At 44.5% G+C, this 25877-nt stretch overlaps 2 protein-coding genes across 2 annotated transcripts; both read right to left on the reverse strand.

Annotated features, from left to right (window-relative positions):
- TOMM7 (translocase of outer mitochondrial membrane 7) lies at positions 1 to 13804 on the reverse strand. Its single transcript, XM_039526649.1, has 3 exons — positions 13545 to 13804; positions 2821 to 2869; positions 1 to 230 (listed from the first exon to the last, which is right to left on the reverse strand). The coding sequence occupies exons 1-3, from the start codon at positions 13645 to 13647 to the stop codon at positions 215 to 217; spliced, it is 168 nt and encodes a 55-aa protein (XP_039382583.1). The 5' UTR covers positions 13648 to 13804; the 3' UTR covers positions 1 to 214.
- Positions 13805 to 19082: 5278 nt separating this feature from the next.
- On the reverse strand, positions 19083 to 20074 carry LOC120397249. The gene is made up of 2 exons (XM_039522958.1): positions 19731 to 20074; positions 19083 to 19348 (listed from the first exon to the last, which is right to left on the reverse strand). Exons 1-2 carry the CDS (start codon positions 20068 to 20070, stop codon positions 19083 to 19085), a joined length of 606 nt encoding a protein of 201 aa, XP_039378892.1. The 5' UTR covers positions 20071 to 20074.
- Between the last annotated feature and the right edge of the window lie 5803 nt (positions 20075 to 25877).

The raw sequence follows: 25877 nt of genomic DNA on the forward strand, positions 1-25877 counted from the left end.
TGGATTCAAACTGTATTTATTTAATTTCACTGTAAACCAAATAAATTAGGTCAATATAAATTCCATTTTGTTGTATGTACATCTATGCCATCAGGAAGCTGTTCAGGCCAGCTAGTGTAATGTGATAAAATGTACTCCTTCCTTAGCCTTGTGAAGGTTCACATCTTCATTTTCTCTGTCCATCAAATGGTTCCTGTACAGTATGGCCAATCTTTCATCCCCAAAGTAGACTAAAATAGACAGAAAATTAAAGTTAGATTTGTAATATATATTTTAAAGTAAAAAAGAAATAACATGGGTCTTTCTAAACACAAGACAGGATGTACAACTCTGGCTCAATACACATTATTACACTTGGGGGGAAACTGCAACACTGTGCAATGAAGAATTTTGCAGAAATCCATGTTGTGTACGCAGAATTTCTCCCCCCACCCCTCCCACAGAAATGGGCTGCAGTGCTGTTGGCCACCACTCTTTAGAGACCAGCTCACACACAGAAGACACTGTGGGGGCAAGGGAAGGGAGCTAGACAGCTCCCGGCAGCTGCAGTTCCCAGCATGCCCTGAGTGAAGGAGATGGCAGAATGCAGGAAACTCCACACAAGTCTGGGACGGAGCATCAGGCTGTTTCTCCTAATCCCTGGGCTCTGAGGGCTAGAGGGGGTGCATGTCTGGGCTGTGGGGTCCACGGCTGGGCTCTGGGAAGAAGGGGGGGGGGATGCACGAATGTCTGGGCTCTGCCCTGTATATTAATCAGTTTCAGTACAGTATTACTAAGTTACTGGCACCGCAACAAACACATTTGTCAAGATTTTTCACTTTTTATTCAGTACTTTAAAAAAAAAAAAAAAGCAGCACTGGCCTCCTTCCATGAATGTCTTTTTTAATAAACAAAAAAGAGTTACAGTGAAGCATTTGTCTAACAATCATCAAATCACTTAACTTCTCTGCTCTACACGTTTCCTCATCTATAAAGCAGGTACAGAATGTCCCTATCTCAAGAATGTTGTGAGGCTTACTTTTCTTAAACCGTGTGAAGATCCTCAGATAAAACCCAATATTTACATGTGGCGCATTAATATTTCCTCAAAAGACAGTATTTAGAGAACATTAAGGTTGAATCAAAGGTAGGAATGAAACAATGTTAAGATTGTGTACATACATAGATACAATCTTTTACATTATCATCTACTGTTTCTCAAATACAATATTATGCCTCATATAACTTACAAGATATCCCTTAAATGAAGCAGGCACCTTTTCTCATTCCCTGCATGCTTTATAAACATATTCCATTATATTTTTATGCACTCATGTAATTTAATCCATCATAATGCATACTCACACGGGTCTAACCTTAACTTCCATTTCCAGAGTTTTGCATGCCTAACTTGACAAATTAATTCTATTTATGTAGCTTTTTAAATGGAATTTTTTACATTTTATTTTTTAGAAAGAATCGCTCCCCTCTCAAGTTAACATATTTGCTTGGACAACACTAGAACACCATTCCAAATGAACAGAACTGAAAAAGATCCCTCTCTCAAGGAACTTAGCAAATATTACCTCATAACACCAACAGTATACCATGGAGATCTGACTCAGTCACTACTAAACTTCATTCCTAAATTAGCGGTGAAGCACAACCTTCTTCAGCTACATAACTACAAGCTTTGCAAAGTACTGTATGTGCATAAGACGCTATTTGTCAAAAGGTCGTAACTCCATCAGTCAAAAACAGTTTTCATTATTCTGTTCAAAGGCACTTCCTAGTAAGGCCTGCCAAGTATCAACCATCTCCCAGTCATATCAATTCTAGAGCTGCCTGGATTAAAAAAAAAGGTAGTGAAAGTGTTATGCCAGCTGATTGTTAGAGTGGCTCTCATTTATCTCATTCCAAAAAAGAAGCAAATAATACACATCAATGCACTATTTGTAGTTCTAGTAATAAGACACTTTCACATAAATGATTCTCTCCTAGAGTTTTAATAATATACAATTACCCAGTCTTCTAGTCTTGGTATGTAATGGAGGACTTGGAAAGCTGCTCGTGTAGTTGGCCGATCTATTCAGAAGCATGGGCCAGGTTGCAGTACATGGCACTATCCCCACTCCAGAATGTGTCTGGGTGTGGGTTTTTTTGTTTTTTGTTTTTAATTTACAATAGAAAGCAGTGGAGCTGTTCAGAGGTGCAGGAGGAAGAGCTCGCATAAAAAGAATGAATAACAGAGGAGCTATGAAAACTCTAAATGAGCAGCAAACTCACAGGTTTAAGAGGGGAAATGTGAAGTGTCCCAAATCACTGTTGTATAAAAAAAAAAAAAAAAATTCAGTTGGAGAACTTCGCATGTGTGGAGAGAGAGACACTCTCCCACCATTTGCAATGCACATAGAGAGGCACTCTCCCACCATTTGTGGCTGCAGAGAACAAGATATGGGGCTCCTTTCTATCAGAAGAGAAATAAATACCCTCCTATAGCACATCCTGTATTCTCACTGTACAAACTTCATTTCAGACTTGTTGGAGCACAGTGGTGGTGTTTAAATAATGTTCACGTTCTTTCATGACTTACTAGTTCTCCCTTTCACTGTCAATCTTAATGACTAACAAGCTAATTAAAAATTCAATTTTGACAAGAAGCCCATAATGAAGGAAGTTCTCAAACTATGATGACAATGATCAATGAAGATGGCATTTCCTGGCAGTTAATGCCTAGATGGGGGGATGGACGATGACACGGGACATCTGAGTCTAAAGTTTTGTTTTCTTTCCCAGCTTTCTGCATTATTTTTGCATGTGTATTTACAGATGTATACGTACCTCAAAATAGTTGGCTCAGGCATTCCAGGATCTGCACCTCTCTTAAAACCTGAAACAACAAATATATACCTATATCAACAGCTAACCAAAACAAGGTTGGGGTTCTTTCCCCACTCTCAAATTAAGTAAATTTAAAAACAGCTGTCAAAAACAATTATATATACACAAATCATACCCTAACAAGTATAGAAACCTCACATTCTTCTCAATATTTTAAGATTAGCACATCTTGTTAGCAGTATTTTAATGGACTGTCTTGCTCTAAAATTTCATAGTGACTAACCTATCACCCATGCTAAAGCTACATCTTTTGTTATCTTGTTCAGAAAGCAACATAACATTTAGAGGAAGACACTCAGATTACTTCCAGCTAATATACGCATCCCCAGCTGTTAATCATAACGTGAATTGTGCAGGGAACAGAACCAACGGGTAAAGTTAATTAAGTGAAACAAGAAAGAAAAGGGAAAACCCATTTAAGGTCCCTCTGAAACTCGTTCATTAATATGTCATGAAACAAGATTTTCCTTTCTTATATTTTAAGCAAACAGGAGGGAACAGAAAATCCACTCAGGAAACTGTAGGTCAAGACGAGGAAAGTATAAGACAAGCCTATATTTTCTCTCTCCCCTCCTCCTTCCCCACCCCCCGTACTTCCAAAAATTTAAATTGGTATGCACAGGTTTATTCAGTTTTAGCAAGTTACACAACTCTCCAAATAGCCAATCACATCATATATTTTTCCACAATATTTTTAAACACATTACCTTTGTACTTTAACAAACAATGTTTATCAGATGCAGGATTTATGTAGCACTTAAAGTATATTTGAATAGAAATTAGGGCTGTCAATGGATCACAGTTAACTCATGTGATTAACTGAAACAAATTAATCGCAATTAATCGCACTGTTTTAGAATACCAACTGAAAATTTATCAAATATTTTAGATGTTTTTCTACATTTTCATACATATTGTATTCTGTTGTAATTGAAACCAAAGTGTGTATTATTTGATTATAGATATTTGCACTGTAAAAATGATAAACAAAAGAAACAGCATTTTTCAATTCACCTCATACGAGTACTGTAGTGCAATCTTTTTTATCATGAAAGTGCAACTTACAAAAGTAGATTGTTTTTGTTACATAATTGCACTTAACAACAAAACAATGTAAAACTTCAGAGCCTACAAGTCCACTCAGTCCTACTTCTTGTTCAGCCAACCGCTAAGACAAACAAGTTTGTTTACATTTACAGGAGATAATGCTGCCCTCTTCTTATTTACAATGTCACCTGAAAGTGAGAACAGGCATTTGCATGGTATTTTTGTAGCCAGCAGTGCAAGGTATTTATCTGCCAGATATGCTAAACAATCACATGCCCCTTTATGCTTCAACCACCATTCCAAAGGACATGCTTCCCTGCTGATGACATTTGTTTAAAAAAAAAATGCATTAATTAAATTTGTGACTGAACTCCTTGGGGGAGAATTGTATGTCCCCTGCTCTGTTTTACCTGCATTCTGCAATATATTTCATGTTATCAGTCTCAGATGATGATCCAGCACATGTTGTTCATTTTAAAAACACTTTCAATGCAGATTTCACAAAATTCAAAGAAAATACCAATGTGCGATTTCTAAAGATAGCTACAGCACTCAACCCAAAGTTTAAGAATCTGAAGTGCCTTCCAAAATCTGAGAGGGACGAGGGGTGCAGCATGCTTTCAGAAGTCTTAAAGCGGAAACTACAGAACCCGAACCACCAAAAAAGAAAAATCAACTTTCTGCTGGTGGGATCTGACTCAGATAATTAAAATGAACATGTGTCGCTCTGCACTGCTTTGGATTGTTACCAAGCAGAACCCATCATCAGCATGGACCCATGTCCTCTGGAATCGTGGTTGAAGATGAAGGGACATATGAATCTTTAGTGCATCCAGTACATAGATATCTTGCGATGCCGGCTACAACAGTGCCATGAGAACACCTGTTCTCACTTTCAGTTGACATTGTAAACAAGAAGCAGGCAGCATTATCTCCTGCAAATGTAAACAAACTTCTTTGTCTGAGTGATTGGCTGAACAAGAAGTAGGACTGAGTGGACTTCCAGGCTCTAAAATTTTACATTGTTTTATTTTTGCAGTTTTTTTGCACATAATTCTACTTTTGTAAGTTCGACATCCATGATAAAGAGATTGTGCTACAATACTTGAATTAAGTGAACTGAAAAAAATACTATTTTTTTACAATGCAAATACTTTTAAATCAAAAATATAAAGTGAGCACCGTACACTTTGTATTGTGTGTTGTAATTGAAATATATTTTAAAATATATCCAAAAATATTTAAATAAATGGTATTCTACTATTGTTTAATCGTGTGATTAATCGCCATTCATTTTTTAATCACTTGACAGCCCTACTTTAAATGAATTAAAAATTGTTAGCACCATTCATAACAATTAAAAATGATTGTGCCAGCACTAAAAATAAACTCTTCAAATCCTACATAACTTCTAGTGCTATTTAAAAAGTTACACAAAACAGTGATTGTCAAGAAAATAAGATACTTGACAATCTGCTAATGCACAGTTTTAAAAATAAAAGCAACTTGTATTGAGGATTAACTCTTTCAACTAGAATTCAAAAAATTCTAATTTATTAAAGTAACCTTATGCTACAAAAAAGCATGATTTTTGCTTCAAAGGCACTGAATATATTGACTAAATTACAAATTTATAGTGAAGTTTGGAAAAATGAAGCACATGCAATGTTCAAAATATATTTTACACACCACCCTGTACCATTTCTATAAAGAAAGGTCTTTCCCCTCTGATATATAATTACTAAGGGCCCGTGTGATTCACAGGCCACTGAAGACAATGGGAAGACTTCCACTGATTTCAGTGGGCTTTAGATCAGGCCTTGAACAAACAGCCAAAGTATGATTTGAGAATGCAAGGAAGAATCTGACCCATTAACTTTCAAATGCTGTATTTTCCACTTTGGACTGCTGACAGTTATTAAAGGGAAAACTTGTAGAACTGATTCTCCAATACAAGCTGCAACTTAAAACAACATTTAAGTCAGCAAGCAGAAAACTTTGATCAAAAATCATTATCTTAGTTTAATTTCGTATTTGTCCTTTTTATTCCCCTCTAGAGAAAAATTGATTCTCACTGGTTGGTAAACATGTTGATTTTCAACTAAATATAGCCTTTACACTAAATATGCTACTGTTTGCTGACCAGGAAAATACATTATTATTTATACACCTTTTTTTAAAGCAAATGTATTGCTTAACATACATTTATTCAGATTCTTTAATTTTCATATTTTCCTTATGTCAGAAAATGGTCAATGATGCATTTTTTTATTTACTAGGTTACTAATTTTTTTACTCATGATGTGTGTCAAGCTGCATTTGGATAGAAACTGGAATTCAATTATTAAAATGTACAAAATAACATTTTCAAATTTGCTTTTAATTAGCTAACTAAAGCGATCTTAAATGTATTGGATACGTAAGGGAAAAATAGCTTAATCAAACATGTGCATTTAAAACTAAGTAATTTATTTTAAAAGGCAAGTAGTTGTAGTTAGTGAATTGAACTGATTCCTTCCATCACCATGTCTTTTGAGATTTTAGAACTAATAAATCTCATCATCTCACACCTTTTTTTTTATTCGTTTGAAAGAAGAAAACAAGCTTTCCTGCTTTAACTTCCAATAAGTTTCTCAACTCTGAATAATCAAGCTGAATAAATTGAAATGAAGAAAATAGTCTCTTCACACCTGCCAGAGGCTACTGCTGTGAGAAACTAGTTTAGCACTTTAACAAATTCTAGTTCCAGTTGTTAGCCAGCGACTTCCACCAATTCAGTGGTTTAATTTCCTTAAAACCTTGGTGGCAAACATGTACTGCTTGAATATTATTTTTTGTTCAATTCAAATGACAATAATAAATTATAGTAAGTTTGGGCTTAATGAAGGTTGTCAGTTTCAAATTTTAAACAGGTTTATTCTTTTAAAAATATATCTAAAACAAATCCAATTTAAATAAAAAATCTAAGGCCTTGTCTACACTGCCACTTACAGCACTGAAACTTTTTTCGCTCATGGGTGTGAAAAAACACCTGAGTGATGCAAGTCTGAGCACTGTAAAGTGGCAGTATAGATAATTATTCCCCTCATGTAGGTGGTTTTATTACATTTTATTACAGCGCCAGGAGAGTTCTCTCCCAGTGCTGGAACCATGACTACACAGCCACATTAATACGTTTCTGCAGCAGCGCTTTAACGTCGGCTGTGTAGACATACTCTAATTTTTTAATTTAAAAATATCATTTAATTTTATCCATTGTGATCCTATATTTGGTTCAGGGCAATAATATTTAATTTGCACTTGATTTTATCAGAAGCAGAAATAACAGGTTCATTTAAATGTTAATTCAGATGTTATTTTCCTTTGTGTCTTGTGGGATTTTAACAATATTCTAAAATGAAGTCTGCACTTCAACTTCTCATTTTGAACTACTATACTTTATAACAGCATTATGGATATTTCCTTCAGTAAACTTAACACCAGTCTATTAAATTTCTTAAAACAAAAAATATGCCTCTAGCAACAAAAGGACAATCACATTATAGCAGGAACATACAATTGTAGTAAAGGTGCACATGCATTTCCTTTCTAACCCTGTTTTCAGTAGCTTACAACTTTTGAAAATTCACTTTTCATGCTGAAGTTTCCTAGTCCTGTTCATTACCTGACAGAAGATTTGCTTTGCAGTTTTAACAAAACAGTTCAGCTGCTTTAGGGCAAAACATTTGTTTACTACTGTAAAAATATATATATATATATATATATATAAAAAGTTGTAACACTGATTTTGCCTTATTAGAAAGTTCAAATTGTGCAAGTAGTCTAGGGAGCGAGCCTTCCAGTGATAACTGTTTTTTAATTAACAGGTTCCCAGGAATGAGGGGAAAAGTGCATTTTATGCATACACAGTATTTGTGGAATGATTAAAAATAATACTTTTCACCAATTATCAAAGCAAAGGAAGGCTATGTGCAAATGTACTGAACTAATTTAGTTACTTAGTATGTGGAAGAAAGCTGCCACCTCAAACATGCTGCAGTTTAAGTGTGAAAAGAGTGAGCCATGAGACTTCCTTCATTATGTGCATAACTTATTCAATATGTTGTTTACAAGGCAGAACTCCAGGGGAGTGCACACTGTGCGAGGAACAAAGCATTCTCGTGTTTCAGCAAAGGAATTCCAGATTATGGACTTTTAAAAAAAAAAACAAAAAGTCTGAGCAGTTCTGTCAGAGAAACTAGAGTAAGGTTACACAATTAAGGCCTCCCAAGTAAAGACATACCAAAGTTACATGCAATCTTAACTGTGCTCTTTTTTGTGTGAATACATTCCTATCATTTAATCCAGGGATGGGCAAACTTTTTAACCCAAGGGCCACATCTGGGTGGGGAAACTGCAAGCAGGGCCATGAATGTAGGGCTTGGGGAGGGGGTTAAGGTGCAAGAGGGAGTGTGGGGTGTGTATGGTGTGCAGAAAGGGGCTCAGGGCACGGAGTTGGGATGCAGGAGGGGTGCAGAGTGCAGCTGGGGGCAGGACCGCAGGGTGGAGGAGGGGTTCAGGGTGTGGGCTCCAGCCTGGCACCGCTTACCTTGAGCGGCTCCAGGGTGGCGGTCGCATGAAGTGGGGCTAAGACAAGCTCCCTGCCTGCCCTGACCCATGCCGCTCCCGGAAGTGGACGGCACCATGTCCCTGAGGCCTCTGGGGTGGGAAGCTCCGTGCGCTGCCCTCGCCTGTGGGTACCTCCTCTGAAGGTCCCACTGGCCATGGTTCCCAGTTCCCAGCCAATGGGAGCTGCGGGGAGCAGTGCCTGCCAGCAAGAGCAGTGCACAGAGCCTTCTGTCTCCCCCCACTCGGGGCTGCAGGGACATGGTGCCAGCCGCTTCTGGGAGCGGCACAGGACCAGGGCAGGCAGGAAGCCTGCCTTAGCCCAGCTGCGCCACAGGCCAGATCCAAAGCCTTGAGGAGCCAGATCCGGCCCATGGGCTGTAGTTTCCCACCCCTGATTTATTCACATAACCACATTCTAGCTCCAAAAAAAATACACTATACTATTTTTTCCTAACTTTACTTACATATATATAGCATTTATGTACATCAGACAACAGCAAGTAAGAATAATTTTTAAAAGTAAGAAGTCGTATTTTAACATGCTAAAAACCAAGTATACAAAATACACTACAGAAATGCAAGCATGGTTTACTATGTTTTTTGCATAAACAACTGCCATACACTGTTTGTCTGGAATACAAACAGTATTAAAGTCTGATCCTCAGGTGCTGTGTGAACACTTTGCACTGCACTGTTGAAGGATTCCAACCATAAATCCTTCATTTTCTGCTGCAAGAGGGATCCTCCAACATCACAGAACTAACACAGCCATCCCTAGTACTACTGCCAGAATAGGCTGCATGGTCAGAGGACAGGAACATGGCCAAGATGCTCCTAAACTGCACTAATTCCCACCTATAGCTTTGGTCCTCAGAGACCACTGGAGCAGCTCTCACTTACCCAGCACCGAGTGCCTCAAGATCAGGGAAGTGCAAAAGTAAGTTTTATGCTAGCTTTATACTCTCTGCCTTTTACTTGTACTTTTTGTTCCTCAGCTCCCAATGAAAAAAAAATTGTACTTTTTTTTTTTGTTCTTTTAAGTATGTGATCAGGGCACCCTTATTTGTCTTTTCCTGAGTGCTTAGCCACACAAACTTAATTTTTTCAAATAGGTTTAGCATATATTTATTGTTTTCTGTTTCTGAATAATCAGACCACTTGTCATTGGTAGGCTTTTAGTGATATTCTGTTTTCAGATATGATACATGCTGTTTCCCACATTACGGTTTTAGTTATTGTGAAGCTAAAGATAACAAAAATCACACCAGATGAAAGGTAGTGTGTTATTTTGATGGCTAAGATTCCAAAGGATGGAGAGTTGTGTGCATTTTTTATTTTCCAGCACACCATAGGATAACAGTTCACAGACTCATAGACTTTAAGGTCAGAAGGGACCATTATGATCATCTAGTCTGACCTCCTGGACAATGCAGGCCACAGAATCTCACCCATCCACTTCAATAACAAACCCCCAACCCAGAGGTGGGCAAACTGCGGCCCGCGGGCCACCCCTGGCCCTCGGGACCCTCCTGCCCAGCCCCCGAGCTCCTGGCCTGGGTGGTTCGCCCCGGCCCCTCCCCTGCTGTTCCCCGTCCCCCACAGCCTCAGCTCGTTCGCTCCACCGCCGGCACAATGCTCTGGGTGGCGGGGCTGTGAGCTCCTGGGGCAGCACAGCTGCTGAGCCTGTCCTGACCCTGTTCTCTGTGCTGCATGATGGCATGGCTGGCTCCAGCCAGACGACGTGGCTATAGTGCCGCCAGCCACCGGTGCTCCAGGCAGGAGGAAGGAGGGTAGATAGAGGGCAGAGGAGTTTGGAGTGGTGGTCGGGGGTGGGGGTGTGGATGGGGTTGGGGTGGTAAGAGGGTGGGGAATGGGAGGTTGAATGGGGGCAGGAGTTCCCAGGGGGCAGTCAGGAAGGAGGGGGGGTTGGATGGGGTGGCAGGAGGCAGTCAGGGGCAGGGGTTCCAGGGGTGGTCAGGGGACAGGGAATGGGGGTTTGGGTGGGACAGGAGTCCCATGGGGCTGTCGGGGGTGAGAAACAGGAGGGGTCAGATAAGGGACGGGGGCCGGGCCACGCCTGACTAACCGGCCCTCCATACAATTTTGGAAACCCGATGCGGCCCTCGGGCCAAAAAGTTTGCCCGCCCCTGCCCTAACCTATGTCTGAGTGACTGAAGTCCTCAAATTGTGGTTTGAAGACCTCAAGCTGCAGAGAATCCTCCATCTCTTCACCTAATATTGCTCAGCGGAACTCAACATTTTCAGCAAAAGTTTACAGGCGATTAAGAAACAATTGCACAATAACTATTACTGTATATACTCGATCATAAGCCGGTTCGTTTATAAGCCAACCCCCTCCACCCCCCCAAGATGGATAAGTAAAAATGGAAAATTTTTATAACCTGTTCATAAGCCGACCTTATAATTCAGAGGTCAGCAATCTTTGGCTCCTGGACCATCAGGATAAGCCGCTGGTGGGACGAGATGGTTTGTTTACCTCGAGCGTCTGCAGGAGGTAAACCTAAGTAAACAAAGTGTCCCGGCACACCAGCGGCTTACCCTGACAGGCCGGGACAGCAACTGGTAGGCAATTTTTTTGGGGGGGGCGGGGGGGACAGGAGAAGCTGGGAGTCAGGGAAGTAACCCCTCTGACCATCCCCCCACATGACCCCACCCCTAGCCTGGGACCCCCATACTCTCCCCATTCCATCCCTTCCTAACTTTTAGATTAATGAGTTGGGAGAAATCTGTTTCAATAATTTACTTGCCAAATAAATTGTGACATGTATATATAAGAATAAATAGATAAAGCTGCTACGGAAATATGGCATGTTGCTTGTCAACATATTTATTCACTGCTTTCTTGACATATTTAATGTATACAACAGTCCAAATATTTGGGCACTACCATGGGAATTGGAGCCCTGGGTTCACTTCCCAGCCCTGTCACAAACTTCCCATGGGGTCTCAGGCATGTCACTTAAGCCCGGTCTACATGTGCATTTTACACTGGCATAACTATTTCTGTTAGAAATGTGATTCTTTTGTAAAAATCAATTAGTCTGATACAACTTATGGAGTGGATGCAGCTACATCAATATAGCTTATTCTCCTCCTTGTACAGACGGTATATTGGTGTAGCTAACGCAGAACAACTTGTTTGTGTAGACAAGCAGTAAGGCAGAGACAGACCAATGTTGAGTGATTTTGAGTAATTTCCTAGGATGGGATTTTTAATGTCAATTTAGGTGATTTACATATAAAATTCTGAATATTAAATTTTTAAATTTAAACTAATCATAAAGGTGTTTTATCCACAAAATTGTAATAGATTTAACATATGCAATTGTTAGAGAATACATGGGGGACACAGAAGACCTAATTTTTCCAGTTATTTATTCATTGGCCTTTTAATCGGACTTTCATGCTACATTTCAATCACAACAACACAAACTCACTTTTTTTCTAAGGCTATGCTCCTTAAGGCAGAGACTTTGCCTCATTTGTTTTTAAAGTCTGACCAGCATACTTTGGTGCTATGCAAATAAAGCTCTTGCGCTGGGCATCTTTTCTCTATGGCCATGTCTACATGACAGCAACACACCCATGTCACCATAGTGTAGACACTTCATATGTTCACAGAAGGGTTTTTTCCATCACCATAGTAGATCATCTGCTTCCAGAGGTGGCAGCTAAGTTGACAGAATAATCCTTCAATCACCCGAGCTACGTCTACAGTAAGAGGTTAGGTTGGCCTCACTCAGGGATTCTCAAACTGGAGATTGGGACCCCTCAGGGGGTCACAAGCTTTCAACCTCCACCCCAAACTCCGCTTTGCTTCCAGCATTTATAACAGTGTTAAATATATCAAAAAGTGGTTTTAATTTATACTGGGGGGGGGGTCACACTCAGAGGCTTGCTATGTGAAAGGGGTCACAACTACAAAAGTTTGAGAACCACTGGCCTAACTACATTGCAAAGGGCACAATATTTTTCAAAGCCAAGAGTGACATAGCTAGGTCGATCTAATTTTTAAGATTAGACTAGTCTAAGCCTGTAGCTGGCAGCCAGAACCTAAGGCCTTGTCTTTACTAACAAACTTAATGTATAAAAATCACACTCCCCTCCCCAACACAGCCATGGCCTAAAGCAGTGGTTCTCAACCAGGGATACACAGAAGTGTTCCAGAGGGTCATCAACTCATCTAGATAGTTGCCTAGTTTTACAACAGGCTACATAAAAGGCACTTGCAACATCGGGTATTCACCCACGAAAGCTCATGCTGCAAAACGTCTGTTAGTCTATAAGGTGCCACAGGATTCTTTGCTGCTTCTACAGAACCAGACTAACACGGCTACCCCTCTGATAGTATAAACTAAAATTTTATACGGACAAAATGAGAAAACAAGCAATTTTTCAGTAATCGTGTGAGGCGACAACTGCATTTTCATGTCTGGTTTTGTAAGCGAGCAGGTTTTTAAGTGAGGTGAAACTTGAGGGGGGGGGCACAAGACAAATCAGACTGCTGGGAGGGGTACACTGGTCTGGGAAGGTTGCGAGCCACTGGCCTAACGGAACAGAGCACGGGTCTAGGTGAAGTCAGATAATTTAATCCTGAGCACATGGGGGCCTTGTCTCCCTCCCAGCGCCTCTGGAAGGGGCGGGTCTCCCCGGCAACAACAGCCCTTGGAAAGGCGGTTCTGGAGCGCGGAGGCTGCTCTGCCCCCGCGGGCTAAAGGCTGAACAAGGCTCCGCGCGCTCACGAGCCCCCTCGTCCAACGGCCGCCAGAAGGGCGGAGTCAGGCGAGGCCCCCGGCCCGAACGCGCCAGCCCCTCCGCCCAACCGGCACCAACCGCTGCGGGTGCGGGACTGGCCCCCGCGTGACCCGGAATCTTCCGGGGAGGGGCTCCCCCGCGTGCTCCAGCCCGCGCCCCAGCTGGGGGGGGGGCGCAGCGTTCCCTCCGCAGCCCCCCGAGCGGGGACAGCGCGGCTCCGCCCGAGCACTGACCTAGATAGAGCACGACGGGGATGAAGCCCCAGCGGATGGCGAACTGGCCGCCCTTGAAGAGCTGCTGCAGCCGCTGCTTGGCCTCTTTGCTCAGCTTCGGCATCCCGGCAGCGCAAGAGAGGGAGCGGTGCGCGCGGCCGCAGGGCTTGTAACTGCGCAGGCGCGGCGGCCGCGGGACTGCCGGCACGTAGCTACCCGCTCAGGCCCCACCACATCGAACTGCGCGGGGGAGGCGGGGCCGCGCGGACACACTCGGAAGGGGCGGGGCGTTGGGACCCCTGTTGACGAGCGCGGGGGAGGAGAAAGTGTCCGTGTTTCGTTCCCGCCTTTAGGCCTTTGTCTGTAGCGGAGTGATCCGGCTTCGCGGTCACCCCTGAACGCGCTGCCGCAAACACACCCGCGGGCTGCCTCTGCGCAGCCCGGGGCCTCGGCCTCAGCGCCCTGGGAGCAGTTACTGGCACTGGTTCTTGGGCCCAGCTGTGGAGCCTGTCATCCACGTTACCAGCCACGAGCCTGCCAAACCCACATCGGGTCGCATTGTCAGGCATTCCTCTGCAAGCATAGAAACATGGGGCTGCAGGGACTCCAGAGGTCATTTATTCCAGCTCCCTCATCTGGGGCAGGGCCAAGTACACCTGGACCGTACCTGGCTGATGTTTGTTCAACCTGTTCTTAAAACCGCCATTGATGGGTGTTGGATTGAAATTCACCACTCAGCAGATGGGTCTAACATCTCTATTAAGGCAAAATATTACCACACCGTATCAGTTACTTACAAGTGGGAAGCATATCAAGACAGTCTCACCAATACCATAGTCTGTCCCTTCCAATACTGGACTATTCACAGCTTCATCTTCCCTTTGTTGCACAAATTATGTATAATGTTTTGATATCTTTTCTTATACATATGTATTAGGGCATGTCTCTGTGTGCAGTGATGTAGTGCATCTGGTTGTTGCCGGCACAAGGCCTGAGGCTACAGCAAACAGTGATTCGTTGCCCGGAGTGCCTCGCTCCAATTAGACACACCAGGGTGGAGAAGCAAAAAAAAGGTTTATTTGAGATCTCAAAGCGCAGGATGCTTGGAGGTACACACCTCAGATCAAGCACACCTCATACAAGCAGCTCTCTGTCTTTATACATGATCTTAGCTAAGCATGTCTATTACCCCCAATGCCCAGCTCCCCCCTCCCTTTTCAGTTCCCATACAGCAAATACATTATAACGTAGCAATTACTCTAAACAGATTAGATCATACTTGGCAAAAAACATATTATCTCGTTAGTAACTTTTCTTGACCGGTCATTCTGTTTCACTCCCTTCAGCCAGGTGCAAGCAGGCTGTATAATTGCCTCCTGGTACTGATAACTAGTTGCCACACATTCCATTCTTTCCATCTAGCCTGTGGAGTTAATTAAAGTCTAAACATGGACGCGGTTCGGACAAGCAGAGGCCTAATACAGGGAGCCTTCATTGGCACTGTCATTTTCCACCCCTCTGTCAGCACTGGGTCATGCCTGGTGTCACCAACAATTCCCTCCTTTGAGAATACTCAACAAACCTTTGGCTGAGTGTTCTCATATACTGTGGACAAAACATAATTGAGTTCTATGGAGCTGGGGCTGTCAATGAGAGGGTACATAGGGACCTTCGGGGCACGGGGGGGAAACGGGAGTCAACGAGAGGAGTGTTCCCATAGCAAAGAGTAACATTGTGGCAAACCCTAGGCCTGGATTCATACTGGGCCAGTGATCCTAAGGCCTAACAATTACAATTCCCCAAATACCCACAAAATTACTACTACTAACAACAAGCAGATTAAAAACAAAAGGGACCAGGCCCACAGGTTAGGCTGGCCCTGTGAAAATAAACACAGCCAACGCTCAGAGTGTTCACGGGGAGTGCGCTGTAACTGTCCAAAGGGGTCACAGGGCATTCCCAGCAGGCCTTACTGTTGCCTGAATAACAGCTTAAGTCCCAGATCGTCGTTGGCAGTCTTCTCCGCAGATTGGACGGTCCACCGTTCAGGAGCTGGCACTGCTTTCAGACGGGAGTAGTGGATCCAGTTCTTGTATCCCTCGACCTTTGCTGCTGTGTGGGTGATCAGCAGGACGGTGTGAGGTCCCTTCCACTTCTCTTGGAGAGGCTCGTCCTTCCAGGTACGAACGAGCGGAGTCACCAGGCTGCAGGGAGTGGACAGGGGCATCCAGCGGGAGGCTGCAAATCTTTGGTATACCTGTGGAGAGAACAGAGAACAGCAGACAGAGAGCACATGTACTGAGATAAGAAACCGCAGCCTACCTCCCACTCCCCTAACAGAACCGGTGTACCATTCATAGGCCATGCCCTCCCAAACATAATCTCGAAGGGACTAAGCCCTAACCTGCCCTTTGGGAGAGCACGAACTCGGAGCAAAACAAGGGGTAAGGCATCAGGCCACCGAAGAGAAGCCTCTTGGCAGACCTTTGAGAGATGCCGCTTGAGTGTCTGATTAGTACGTTCCACTACTCCACTGGCCTGTGGTCGCCATGGAGTGTGGAGCTTCCAGGTGATCTGTAGAATATCCAAAATCCCCTGAATGACTTGCGATGTGAAGTGTGTTCCATTGTCAGATTCCATCCACTGGGGGAGTCCAAAGCGAGGAATGATCTCCTTGACAAACTTGAGAGCCACTGTTCTGGCAGTGTTGTTTCGGCATGGGAAGGCTTCAGGCCATCCGCTGAATCGATCCACCATGACAAGGAGGTACCTGAACCCTTGGGTCCGGGGGAACTCAGTGAAGTCTACTTGCCACACCAATCCTGGCCCTGGGGTAGGTTCCAGAGTGGCTGGTGGCACTGACACTCCTGGTCGAGGGTTGTTCTTTTGACAGACTAAACACTCAGCCTGTACCTGGGAAGCCAGGGGTCTTAATCCAGAGGTTAGAAAATACTTATTCATAAGCTGGGTGAGAGCCTCCCTTCCAGCGTGAGTGGTCTGATGTAGTTTCTGTAGTACTGGCCGTATTAGGCTTTTAGGTAGGAGGATTTTTCCTTCTGTGGAGTGGAGCCATCCCTCCTTTTCCTGGAGCCCAAGGGAGTCGGACAGATTCCTTTCTTCACGAGAGTACTGAGGGGCTGGGAGCTCACCCACTGATGGGATGAGGGCATGCACATGGGCCTCCTCAGCTTCCAATGGTTCCAGGGTGGCAGCCCGCTTGGCTTCCCTGTCGGCCCTGGCGTTGCCCTTGGCTACGTCCTGGTCTTCTCGTTGATGAGCTTTGCAGTGCACCACTGCTACCTCTGAGGGGAGCTGCACCGCTTCCAGAAGCCAGAGAATCTGTGTCCCATGCTTGACCGGGGACCCCTGAGCTGTAAGCATTCCCCTTTGTTTCCAGAGACCAGCGTGAGCATGCAATACCCCAAAAGCATATTTTGAGTCAGTAAAAATATTAACCCGTTTGTCTTTTGCCAGTTCAAGTGCACGGGTTAATGCTACAAGTTCAGCAAGTTGGGCAGATGTTCCAGCAGGTAAACTCTCTGCTTCCACTGTATCGTAGAGGGTCACAACAGCATAGCCTGCCCTCCTTTGCCCATCTATGACAGCACTGCTCCCATCAGTATACCATTCACAGTCTGCATTTGAGAGCGGTTGATCTTTTAAATCTGGACGGCTGGAGTACTGGGCATCTATGATTTCTAAACAGTCATGTTCCTGCATCTCTGTTTCTGGTAACATAGTGGCTGGGTTGAGGGAGGGGCAGGTCTGCAGGGTAACTTCAGGATTTTCTAGGAGTTTAGCCTGGTACCGAGCTACCCGAGCCTCGTGAGCCAGAGACCACCCTTAGTGTCCAGCAGGGCTTGAACCATATGAGGGTATACACCTGCACAGTCCCCCAAAGTCAGTTTCTCTGCTTCACCAAGCACTAGGGCAGTTGCCGCGACAGCTCGCAGGCAAGCTGGCCACCCTTAACAACTTGATCCAGTTGTGTAGAGACATATGCCACAGGACGTTTCCAAGTGCCTAATAATTGAGTAAGCACTCCCAGGGCTACTCCTTTTCTTTCATGCACATACAGTTGAAACGGCTTAGAAAGGTCAGGCAGGCCGAGTGCCGGGGCTTCCATTAGCTTTCTCTTTAATACTTTAAATGCCTTGTCAGCTTCTGAGGACCAGTGAAAGGGGTCGTGATCCATTCCCTTAACACATTCATACAAGGGCTTAGCCCACAGTCCAAACTCTGGGATCCATATTCTGCAAAAGCCTGCCATGCCCAGAAAAGCCCTGAGCTGTTTACGATTGCTTGGGACAAGAATTTGACAGATTGCTTCCTTCCTTTCATTTGAAAGCTGTCTCTCCCCCTGTCTTATGTGAAATCCTAAGTACTGTACTTCTGAGAGGGCAATTTGAGCCTTGCTCTGAGCTACCCGGTATCCTCTGAGTCCAACAAAGTTCAGGAGGCTCACAGTGGCGTGGAGGCAAGGGGTTAATCCCACCGCCCCTATTAACAGGTCGTCAACATACTGCAGGAGGAGAATCCCGTCCGTCCGGAGTATTCCACTCCTCCAGGTCTTTGGCCAGAGCCTGGCCGAACAGCGTGGGGGAGTTCTTAAATCCTTGGGCTAACACAGTCCAGCAAAGCTGCTTTTTAACCCTTCGGTCGTCTTCCCACTCGAAGGAGAAAATCTCCTGAGATTGTGTGTCAACCGGAATTGTGAAGAAAGCATCTTTCAGGTCTAGGACTGAAAAGTGGGTGTACTGCCCTCCTATAGATGCCAACAGTGTATAGGGTTTGGAACAAGGGGTGCAGAGTCTTAACCTGTTCATTAACTGCCCTCAGGTCCTGGACCAGCCGATAGGTGCCATTGGGCTTTCGAACAGGCAGGATGGGGTGTTCCAGGCTGACTGACATTCTCGCAGTACCCGTGCTTCAGAAACTGATTTATAGTTTCCTGCAGCCCTTCTCTGGCCTCCCTCTTGATCGGATACTGCTTGATCCGCACGGACCTTTTCCTGGCAGGAGCTGAACCTTAATGGGGTGTGATGTACTGCCTTTCCTGGGACCCCGATGCCCATACTAGAGGAAAAACCTGGTCCTCCCACTGGCTCCACTCTGGGGTTGCATGGCTGAGGCTCAACTGCAAGAGTCATTATCCAGGCATTCTCTGGGGGCAGGGTGAGTGATTTCATCTTGGGTGAAGTGCAGGGTGGCACCTAAGCGACAAAGCAGATCCCGTCCCAGTCGAGGCGTTGGGCAGTCGGGAGGTAAACCAGCTTGTGGGAGAGAGTTCTGTCTCCCAAAGCACATTCTGCTGGGGCATACACTGGACATTTGATTCCTTTTCCTGTAGCGCCGACCACAGTGAGGGAATCTGCCACGGGCAGCTGGAGGGGTTGATTTACAGCGGTTCGAGCTGCTCCAGAGTCTACTAAAAAGTCTATTTCAGAATTTCCCACCCGCATTTTTACTCGGGGTTCCGGGGCAGGATAGTCCGTCTCCCTGACACCCCTAGTCTTGATTCTCTGCTGCCATCATAGGGGTATCTTCCTCTCGGGGCACTCATTTTCCAGTGTCCCTCCTTCCGGCATATGGCACACTGATTGCGACCAAACGCCTTTCCTGTGAGCCAGGGCGCCCACGTCCACGACCTCTCATTCTCCGGCCCCTTCCACCACCTTCCTGAAACTTCCTCTTGTCACTGGCCTGTACTGCTGCAACCATCATCTTCACTTGCCTTTTTTCCTTCTCTCCCTCTCTAAGGCTGTAAACCTTGTTTGCAGTTTCCAAAATCTGTGCCACAGACATGCCCATCAAATCCTCCTTTTCTGCAATTTCCTTTTAATGTCAGGGCAGCACGGCTGGTAAAGATACCTTTTATAATTGCCTCAGTTGCTGCATTATCAGGGTCTGCGTTAGTGTTTTGCCGAATGGCATCCCGGATGCGCTGCAGAAAAGCGACCGGACTTTCCTTAGGCTCCTGTATGAGCTCATAAGGTTTGGCCCAATTGTTATGGCGAACAGCTGAGCGTCGGAGTCCTAGCAAGAGCAGCTCCTTGTACACAGTGAGGCGGGTCTGACCATTAGGCTCATTAGGATTCCACCTAGGATCTGCTAGGGGGACCATATTGGCAGGAGTGGCAACATTAGCTGGATCCCGATCATGCCTTAGTTGTGCTTCTTCCCTTGCCTTAGCTATAACCTGATTCCTCTCCACTTCAGACAACAGGGTCCTCATAAGGATATTACAGTCATCCCAGTCAGGCTTGTGACTGGCAAAACATCCCTCAAAAACCGAAATAAACTTGCTGGGATTCGTGGAGAATTCCCCTGCCTGTGCCTTAAAGGCTGCTAGGTCCACTGGGTTAAAAGGCACATGTGAGTAAACTAGCATAGTAGTGGCCCGGCGCCCCTCTGCTCCCGGGCGAGCCACCACAGTCTCAGTAATCAACGGATAAAGTCCCACTGAAGGAGCAATCTCTGAAACCTGAGGCACCTGGTCTTTATACGGTGGGGGTGTAGGAGCCGAAGGGGACACCGACTCTGCCATTACAACCGGGAGGGGTTCGGGAACTAACAACAGTGACTGCCGAGCCTGTCGGAGTCAGATTACACTCTTGCAACAGATCTGACCTATCTCTCAACAACATAAACAACTGTGCATACATAAATTCATTCCACTTATTCATTCGCTGACAAAACAAAGCTAATTGAAGGATCGTGTTGTAATTAAGTGATCCCTCCGGTGGCCACCTTTCCTGGCCCTCTAGCTGATACTGAGGCCAGTTTACTGTACAGAATCTTTTCAGTTTACTTTTAGTCAATGGATCTTTTTCAAACACTGTCCAATTCATCAGAATGCATTCAAAGGGTGTACACGTACCTGCCTGTACTCTGTCCCTGCCCCATACCTATGGGAAGACACTGGGCGTCCCCAGGTCTTAACAGGCAAACAAAAGGTTAACAGCACTGGACTGTTCCTACCTTATTCACGAGACCGGTTCCCCACCGTCGCCCGCAGCTGCTTCTCCACTATCTGAGCGCGTTGCACCGTAGTGCCCTCCGGGGTCGACCACACCGCGTCTCCGCCGAGGCCCCCGATGAAGTCACCGGTGCGCGCTGGGCATCGGTCGTCGCCGCAATCCGTCGACCTCCAGGAGGGGTCCGGGCAAGGCTAAATTTAGCCTCAAGCCCACCCAGGGACGCCAAAACTGTTGCCGGCACAAGGCCTGAGGCTACAGCAAACAGTGATTCGTTGCCCGGAGTGCCTCGCTCCAATTAGACACACCAGGGTGGAGAAGCAAAAAAAGGTTTATTTGAGATCTCAAAGCGCAGGATGCTTGGAGGTACACACCTCAGATCAAGCACACCTCATACAAGCAGCTCTCTGTCTTTATACATGATCTTAGCTAAGCATGTCTATTACCCCCAATGCCCAGCTCCCCCCTCCCCCCCCTCTTCTCCCTCCTTTTCAGTTCCCATACAGCAAATACATTATAACGTAGCAATTACTCTAAACAGGTTAGATCATACTTGGCAAAAAACATATTATCTCGTTAGTAACTTTTCTTGACCGGTCATTCTGTTTCACTCCCTTTAGCCAGGTGCAAGCAGGCTGTATAATTGCCTCCTGGTACTGATAACTAGTTGCCACACATTCCATTCTTTCCATCTAGCCTGTGGAGTTAATTAAAGTCTAAACATGGACGCGGTTCGGACAAGCAGAGGCCTAATACAGGGAGCCTTCATTGGCACTGTCATTTTCCACCCCTCTGCCAACACTGGGTCATGCCTGGTGTCACCAACATGGTGAGGCTCTATGCAGACAGGAAAGAGCTCTCCCATTGGCATAATAAAAGTACCTCAAAGAGTGGCAGAGCTGCCGATATAAGCGCTGTCCACACCGGTGCTTATGTCGGAGTAACTCCTGTCACTCGGGAGGGGGGAGGGGTATTCACTCCCCTGAGCAACATAGTTTCTGCTGACATAAACAGTAGTGTAGCCAGCTAAAGTCTCTTGTGTTCTTATAAACTCTCCTCTCCTGTCAGTACAGGCTTTATGCTCACTCAAACCAGTTTCTTCTAGTTTTGTGGTTACTTTATCTTTTCTTTTTCCCCACAGACATGAGGCGGTGGATGAGTCATTTCTAGGAAGAAATAGCCAAAACAGCAGACGTGGTAGTAATGGAGGACTTTACCTAGCCAGACATCTGTTGAAGAAATAATAAGCAGAACACAAAATTTCCAGAAAGTGCTTGGAAAGTATTGGGGACAACTTTTCACCCCAGAAAGTGTAGGAACTAACCAAGGGGATCCCAATTTTAAACTTGATTCTGACTAATGGAGAAATTGGTAACATCTGAAGGCAGAAGGAAATCTGGGTGAAAGTGATCAAGAAATGACAGGTTTCATGATTCTAAGGAAAGAAAAGGAGCAAGAACCACAAAATAATAACAGTACACTTCAAAAAAGCAGACTTTAACAAACTTAGAGAACTGGTAGGTGAGATCCCATGGGAAGAAAAATCTAAGGGAAAAAGGAGTTAAAGAGAGCTGGCAGTTTCTCAAGGAGACAGTATTAAAGGGACAACTGCAAACTATCCTGATATGAAAGATAGGAAGAGCAGTAAAAGGCCAATATGGCTCCATCAGGAGTTCATTAATGACCTGAAATTCAAAAAGGAATCCTACAAAAAGTGAAAATATGGACAAATTGCTAAGGAGGAGTACAAAAGAATAATACCAGCATGGGGGATGGGGGAAGAATCATAAAGGCACATGAGTTTATAGAACCATAGAAGATTAGGGTTGGAAGAGACCTCAGGAGGTCATCTAGTCCAACCCTCTGCTCAAAGCAGGACCAACCTCAACTAAATCATCCCAGCCAAGTCTTTGTCAAGCCAGGCCTTAAAACCTCTAAGGATGGAGATTCCACCACCTCCCTAGGTAGCCTATTCCAGTGCTTCACCACCTTCCTACTGCAATAGTTTTGAAATAGTTCCATGCCCTTTGGAGGCCAGGATTAGAATTCAAAACAACCTTGACAAATTGGAGAATTTGGTCTGAATTCAACAAGATGAAATTCAATAAAGACAAGTGCAAAGTACTTAAGGAAAAATTAAATGCACAACTACAAAATGGGGAATAACTGGCAAAGTGGTAGAACTGCCAAAAAGTATCTGGGGATTATAGGGTAACACAAATTGAATATGAGTCAACAATATAATGCAACTGCAAAAAAGGCTCGGATGTTTTAACAGGAGTGTTGTGTGTTAGACCCTAGAGGTAATTGTCCTGCTGTATTTGGCACTGGTGAGGCCTCAGCTAGAGTACTGTGTCCAATTGTGGACACCACATTTTAGGAAAGATCTGGACAAATTGGAGAGAATTCAGAGGAGAACAACAAAAATGATAAAAGGTTTAGAAAACCTGACCTATGAGGAAAGGTTAAAAAAATTGGGCATGTTTAGTGTTCAGAACAGAAGACTGAGCAGAGATCTGATAACAGTCTTCAGATATGTTAAGAGCTGTTATAAAGAACATTGTGATCAGTTGTTCTCCATGTCCACCGAAGGTAAGACAAGAAGTAATGGTCTTAATCTGCAGCAAGGGAGATTTTGTTTAGATATTAGAAAAGACTTTTTAACTGTTAGGATAGTTAAGTTCTGGAATAAGCTTTCAAGAGGTCATGGAATCCCCATCATTGGAAGTTTTAAAAAACAGGTTGTCAACAAAAACCTGTCAGGTCTAGGTTTACGTGGTCCTACCATAGTACAAGGAGTTGGACCTGAGGATTTGTTGAGGTCCTTTCAGCCTATGATTCTATGATTACTCTGGATTTTCTTACACATATGCAGTTCTACTTATACTATGCTATTAGACCAAAGCAAGCTCTGTCAAGCCTGTACACATCTTTGCTTCCAACAATGGGGATTCAACAATCTCCTTTGGAAGCCTACTCCATAGGTTAACTAGTCTTATAGTTAGAAAGATGTTCTTAATGTCTAACCTAAATCTCCCATGCTGCAGAGTAAGTCTATGCCTTCTTGTCATAATTAACCTTTTTAATGAAGATTGAAGCAATATAAGAATTAAACACCTCAGCTTTATTGTTGTCATCTGTTATTAGGTGTCCTTCCCTGCTAAGTAGTGGACCTACACTTTCTTTCATCTTTCTCTTGCTCCTAATGTAGTCACAAGTCCTCTTCTTACTGTCTTTTATATCTCTTGCTAGGTGTAACTCATTTTCTACCTGAGCTTTTCTGATTTTGTCCCTACATGCTTGTGCTATTCTTTTGTATTTATCCATAGCAATTTGTCCATATTTCCACTTTTTGTAGGATTTCTTTTTGATACCATTGAGAGCAAACCCCCCTGCCAGACAAAGCTTCCGTCCACTCCAGTCTTGCTGAGCTAGACACACCTGTTGGATACAGCACAGACCAAGAGGTTGAGCCATGCCCTCTTGCAGTTCACAGAAACTAAGGTTCACTTAGCCCAGGGGCTTCTCAGTTAACAGGGACTTTCCCCACACCCAGTATTTAGTCTTTATGGGACCCTAAACCCCAAATTAATCCATTTTACTCTGTATAAAGCTTATACAGGGTAAACTCATAAATTGTCCACCCTCTATAACACTGATAGAAAGATATGCACAGCTGTTTGCTCCCCAAGGTACTAATTACTTACTTTGGGTTAATTAATAAGCAAAAGTGATTTTATTAAGTATAAAAAGTAGGATTTAAGTGGTTCCAAGTAATAACAGACAGAACAAAGTAAGCTACCAAGCAAAATAAAACAAAACACACAAGTCTAAGCCTAATACAGTAGGAAACTGAATACAGGTAAATCTCACCCTCAGAGATTTTCCAATAACCTTCTTTCACAGACTAGACTCCTTCTTAGTCTGGGCCCAATCCTTTTCAGACAAACATAGTTTATGGCCTGGGTCCAGCAATCATTCACACCCTCGTAGTTACAGTCTTTTGTTCCAGTTTCCTTTAGGCATCTGTAAGGGGGCAGCAACTCACCCCTGAAGCGCCTCCTGTCGGTCATCCTGGGAATTAGCTCTTCAACCCAGGAGCGCCCTCTGCAGGCCAGTGTCCTTCTTCCCACTGGGTCCCAAGTCCCTCTTGCACCAGGGTGCCCCTTTCAGACTGGGGTGCTGTCCCCTGCAGCACCCTACATCCTCATTGGGTCTCCCTTCCCCAGGGAGCCCCCACCCCCTATCCTCTCCTCACATCAGTCATAGGCTACTGCCAGTCACCAACTAGACCCCACTCCCTGGTGCAGACTGCAGGATAAGTCACTTATCACAGGTAAGGAGGGGTTTGGACCTGCTGCCTTGGCCTAGCCTTGGGCTGTCCCCTACAGTCTCAGTACCCATTTGGCCTTATACTAGGCCACAGCCTGGGGGATTTCCCGGCCAGAGCTCCCCAGCTCCCTTGACCTTCCCCCAGCCCTGCTCCACTCCAGGTACCTTATCTAGCTCCCCAGCAGTCAAGCCTGTCTCCCTCCACAGCTAGAGGAAACTGTCAACTACTGGCTACACTGGCCTTTATAGGGCCAGCTGGATCCTGATTGGGGTGTGGCCCCCAACTGAGGCTGCTTCCCCCAATGAGCCCAGCTTTTCCCCTTCACAGCCCTCTCCCAGGGCTGGTTTTAACCCCTCTGTGCAGGAGCGGGGTGACCATCCTGCTACAGCATCTCTTTGGGGTGGAGAGGCCATCTCTTGAACCAGCTGAAAACAAAATGGAGAGGCTTCCAGGGCCTTTCATATTCTCTCTCTCTTGTGGACGGAAACCCCTTTGTTCTTCCATGCAAAATCACAGCAACAAGATGGAGTTTGTAGCCACCTGGGCAAGTCACATGTTCATGAATGATTCACATGAGCTTTTTGCAGGCTGACACCATTGTTTACATGTTAGTTTGAACATTCCCAGGAAAGCTCAGATGTGGATTGGCGTCTCCCAAAATCCATTGTCTGTTAAGTATTTCTTGATTGGGCACTTACTCAGAATAGTCCTTTCTCAAGAAGCTGACCAAATGCTTCACTGATGCTACTTAGAATCAAACACATTGAGATACCAGTACATAGCCAATATTTAGAACTTCAAATACAAAAATAATACACACATACAGACAGCATAATCATAACCATCAAATAACAACCTTTCCAAAGACACCGTACTTGACCTCCTTTGTACAAGATGTGGTGCAACTATAGGACCTTGGTTACAACAATGATCTATATGGTCACAGTTCATGTCAGTAACGTCACAGTCTCCTCCAGTGTGCGTTTCCTTGACCTACATGATATGGTGATATGTTAAATCCTTTGTTATTACTTCCCCACCCAC

The sequence above is a fragment of the Mauremys reevesii genome, linkage group 2 (genome assembly GCF_016161935.1).
Source record: "Mauremys reevesii isolate NIE-2019 linkage group 2, ASM1616193v1, whole genome shotgun sequence".
Classification (NCBI taxonomy): Eukaryota; Metazoa; Chordata; order Testudines; family Geoemydidae; genus Mauremys; species Mauremys reevesii.

Excerpts from the sequence above, each read along its gene's own strand:
- TOMM7 (XM_039526649.1), bottom strand. The coding sequence starts at position 13,647 with ATGCCGAAGCTGAGCAAAGAGGCCAAGCAGCGGCTGCAGCAGCTCTTC. Across the intron at positions 2,870-13,544 it reads CCCCGTCGTGCTCTATCTAG|GTTTTAAGAGAGGTGCAGAT; the intron begins GTCAGTGCTCGG and ends TTGTTGTTTCAG.
- LOC120397249 (XM_039522958.1), bottom strand. The coding sequence starts at position 20,070 with ATGGCAGAGTCGGTGTCCCCTTCGGCTCCTACACCCCCACCGTATAAA. Across the intron at positions 19,349-19,730 it reads CCTGTTGTCTGAAGTGGAGA|AAAAGGAGGATTTGATGGGC; the intron begins GGAATCAGGTTA and ends AGGAAATTGCAG.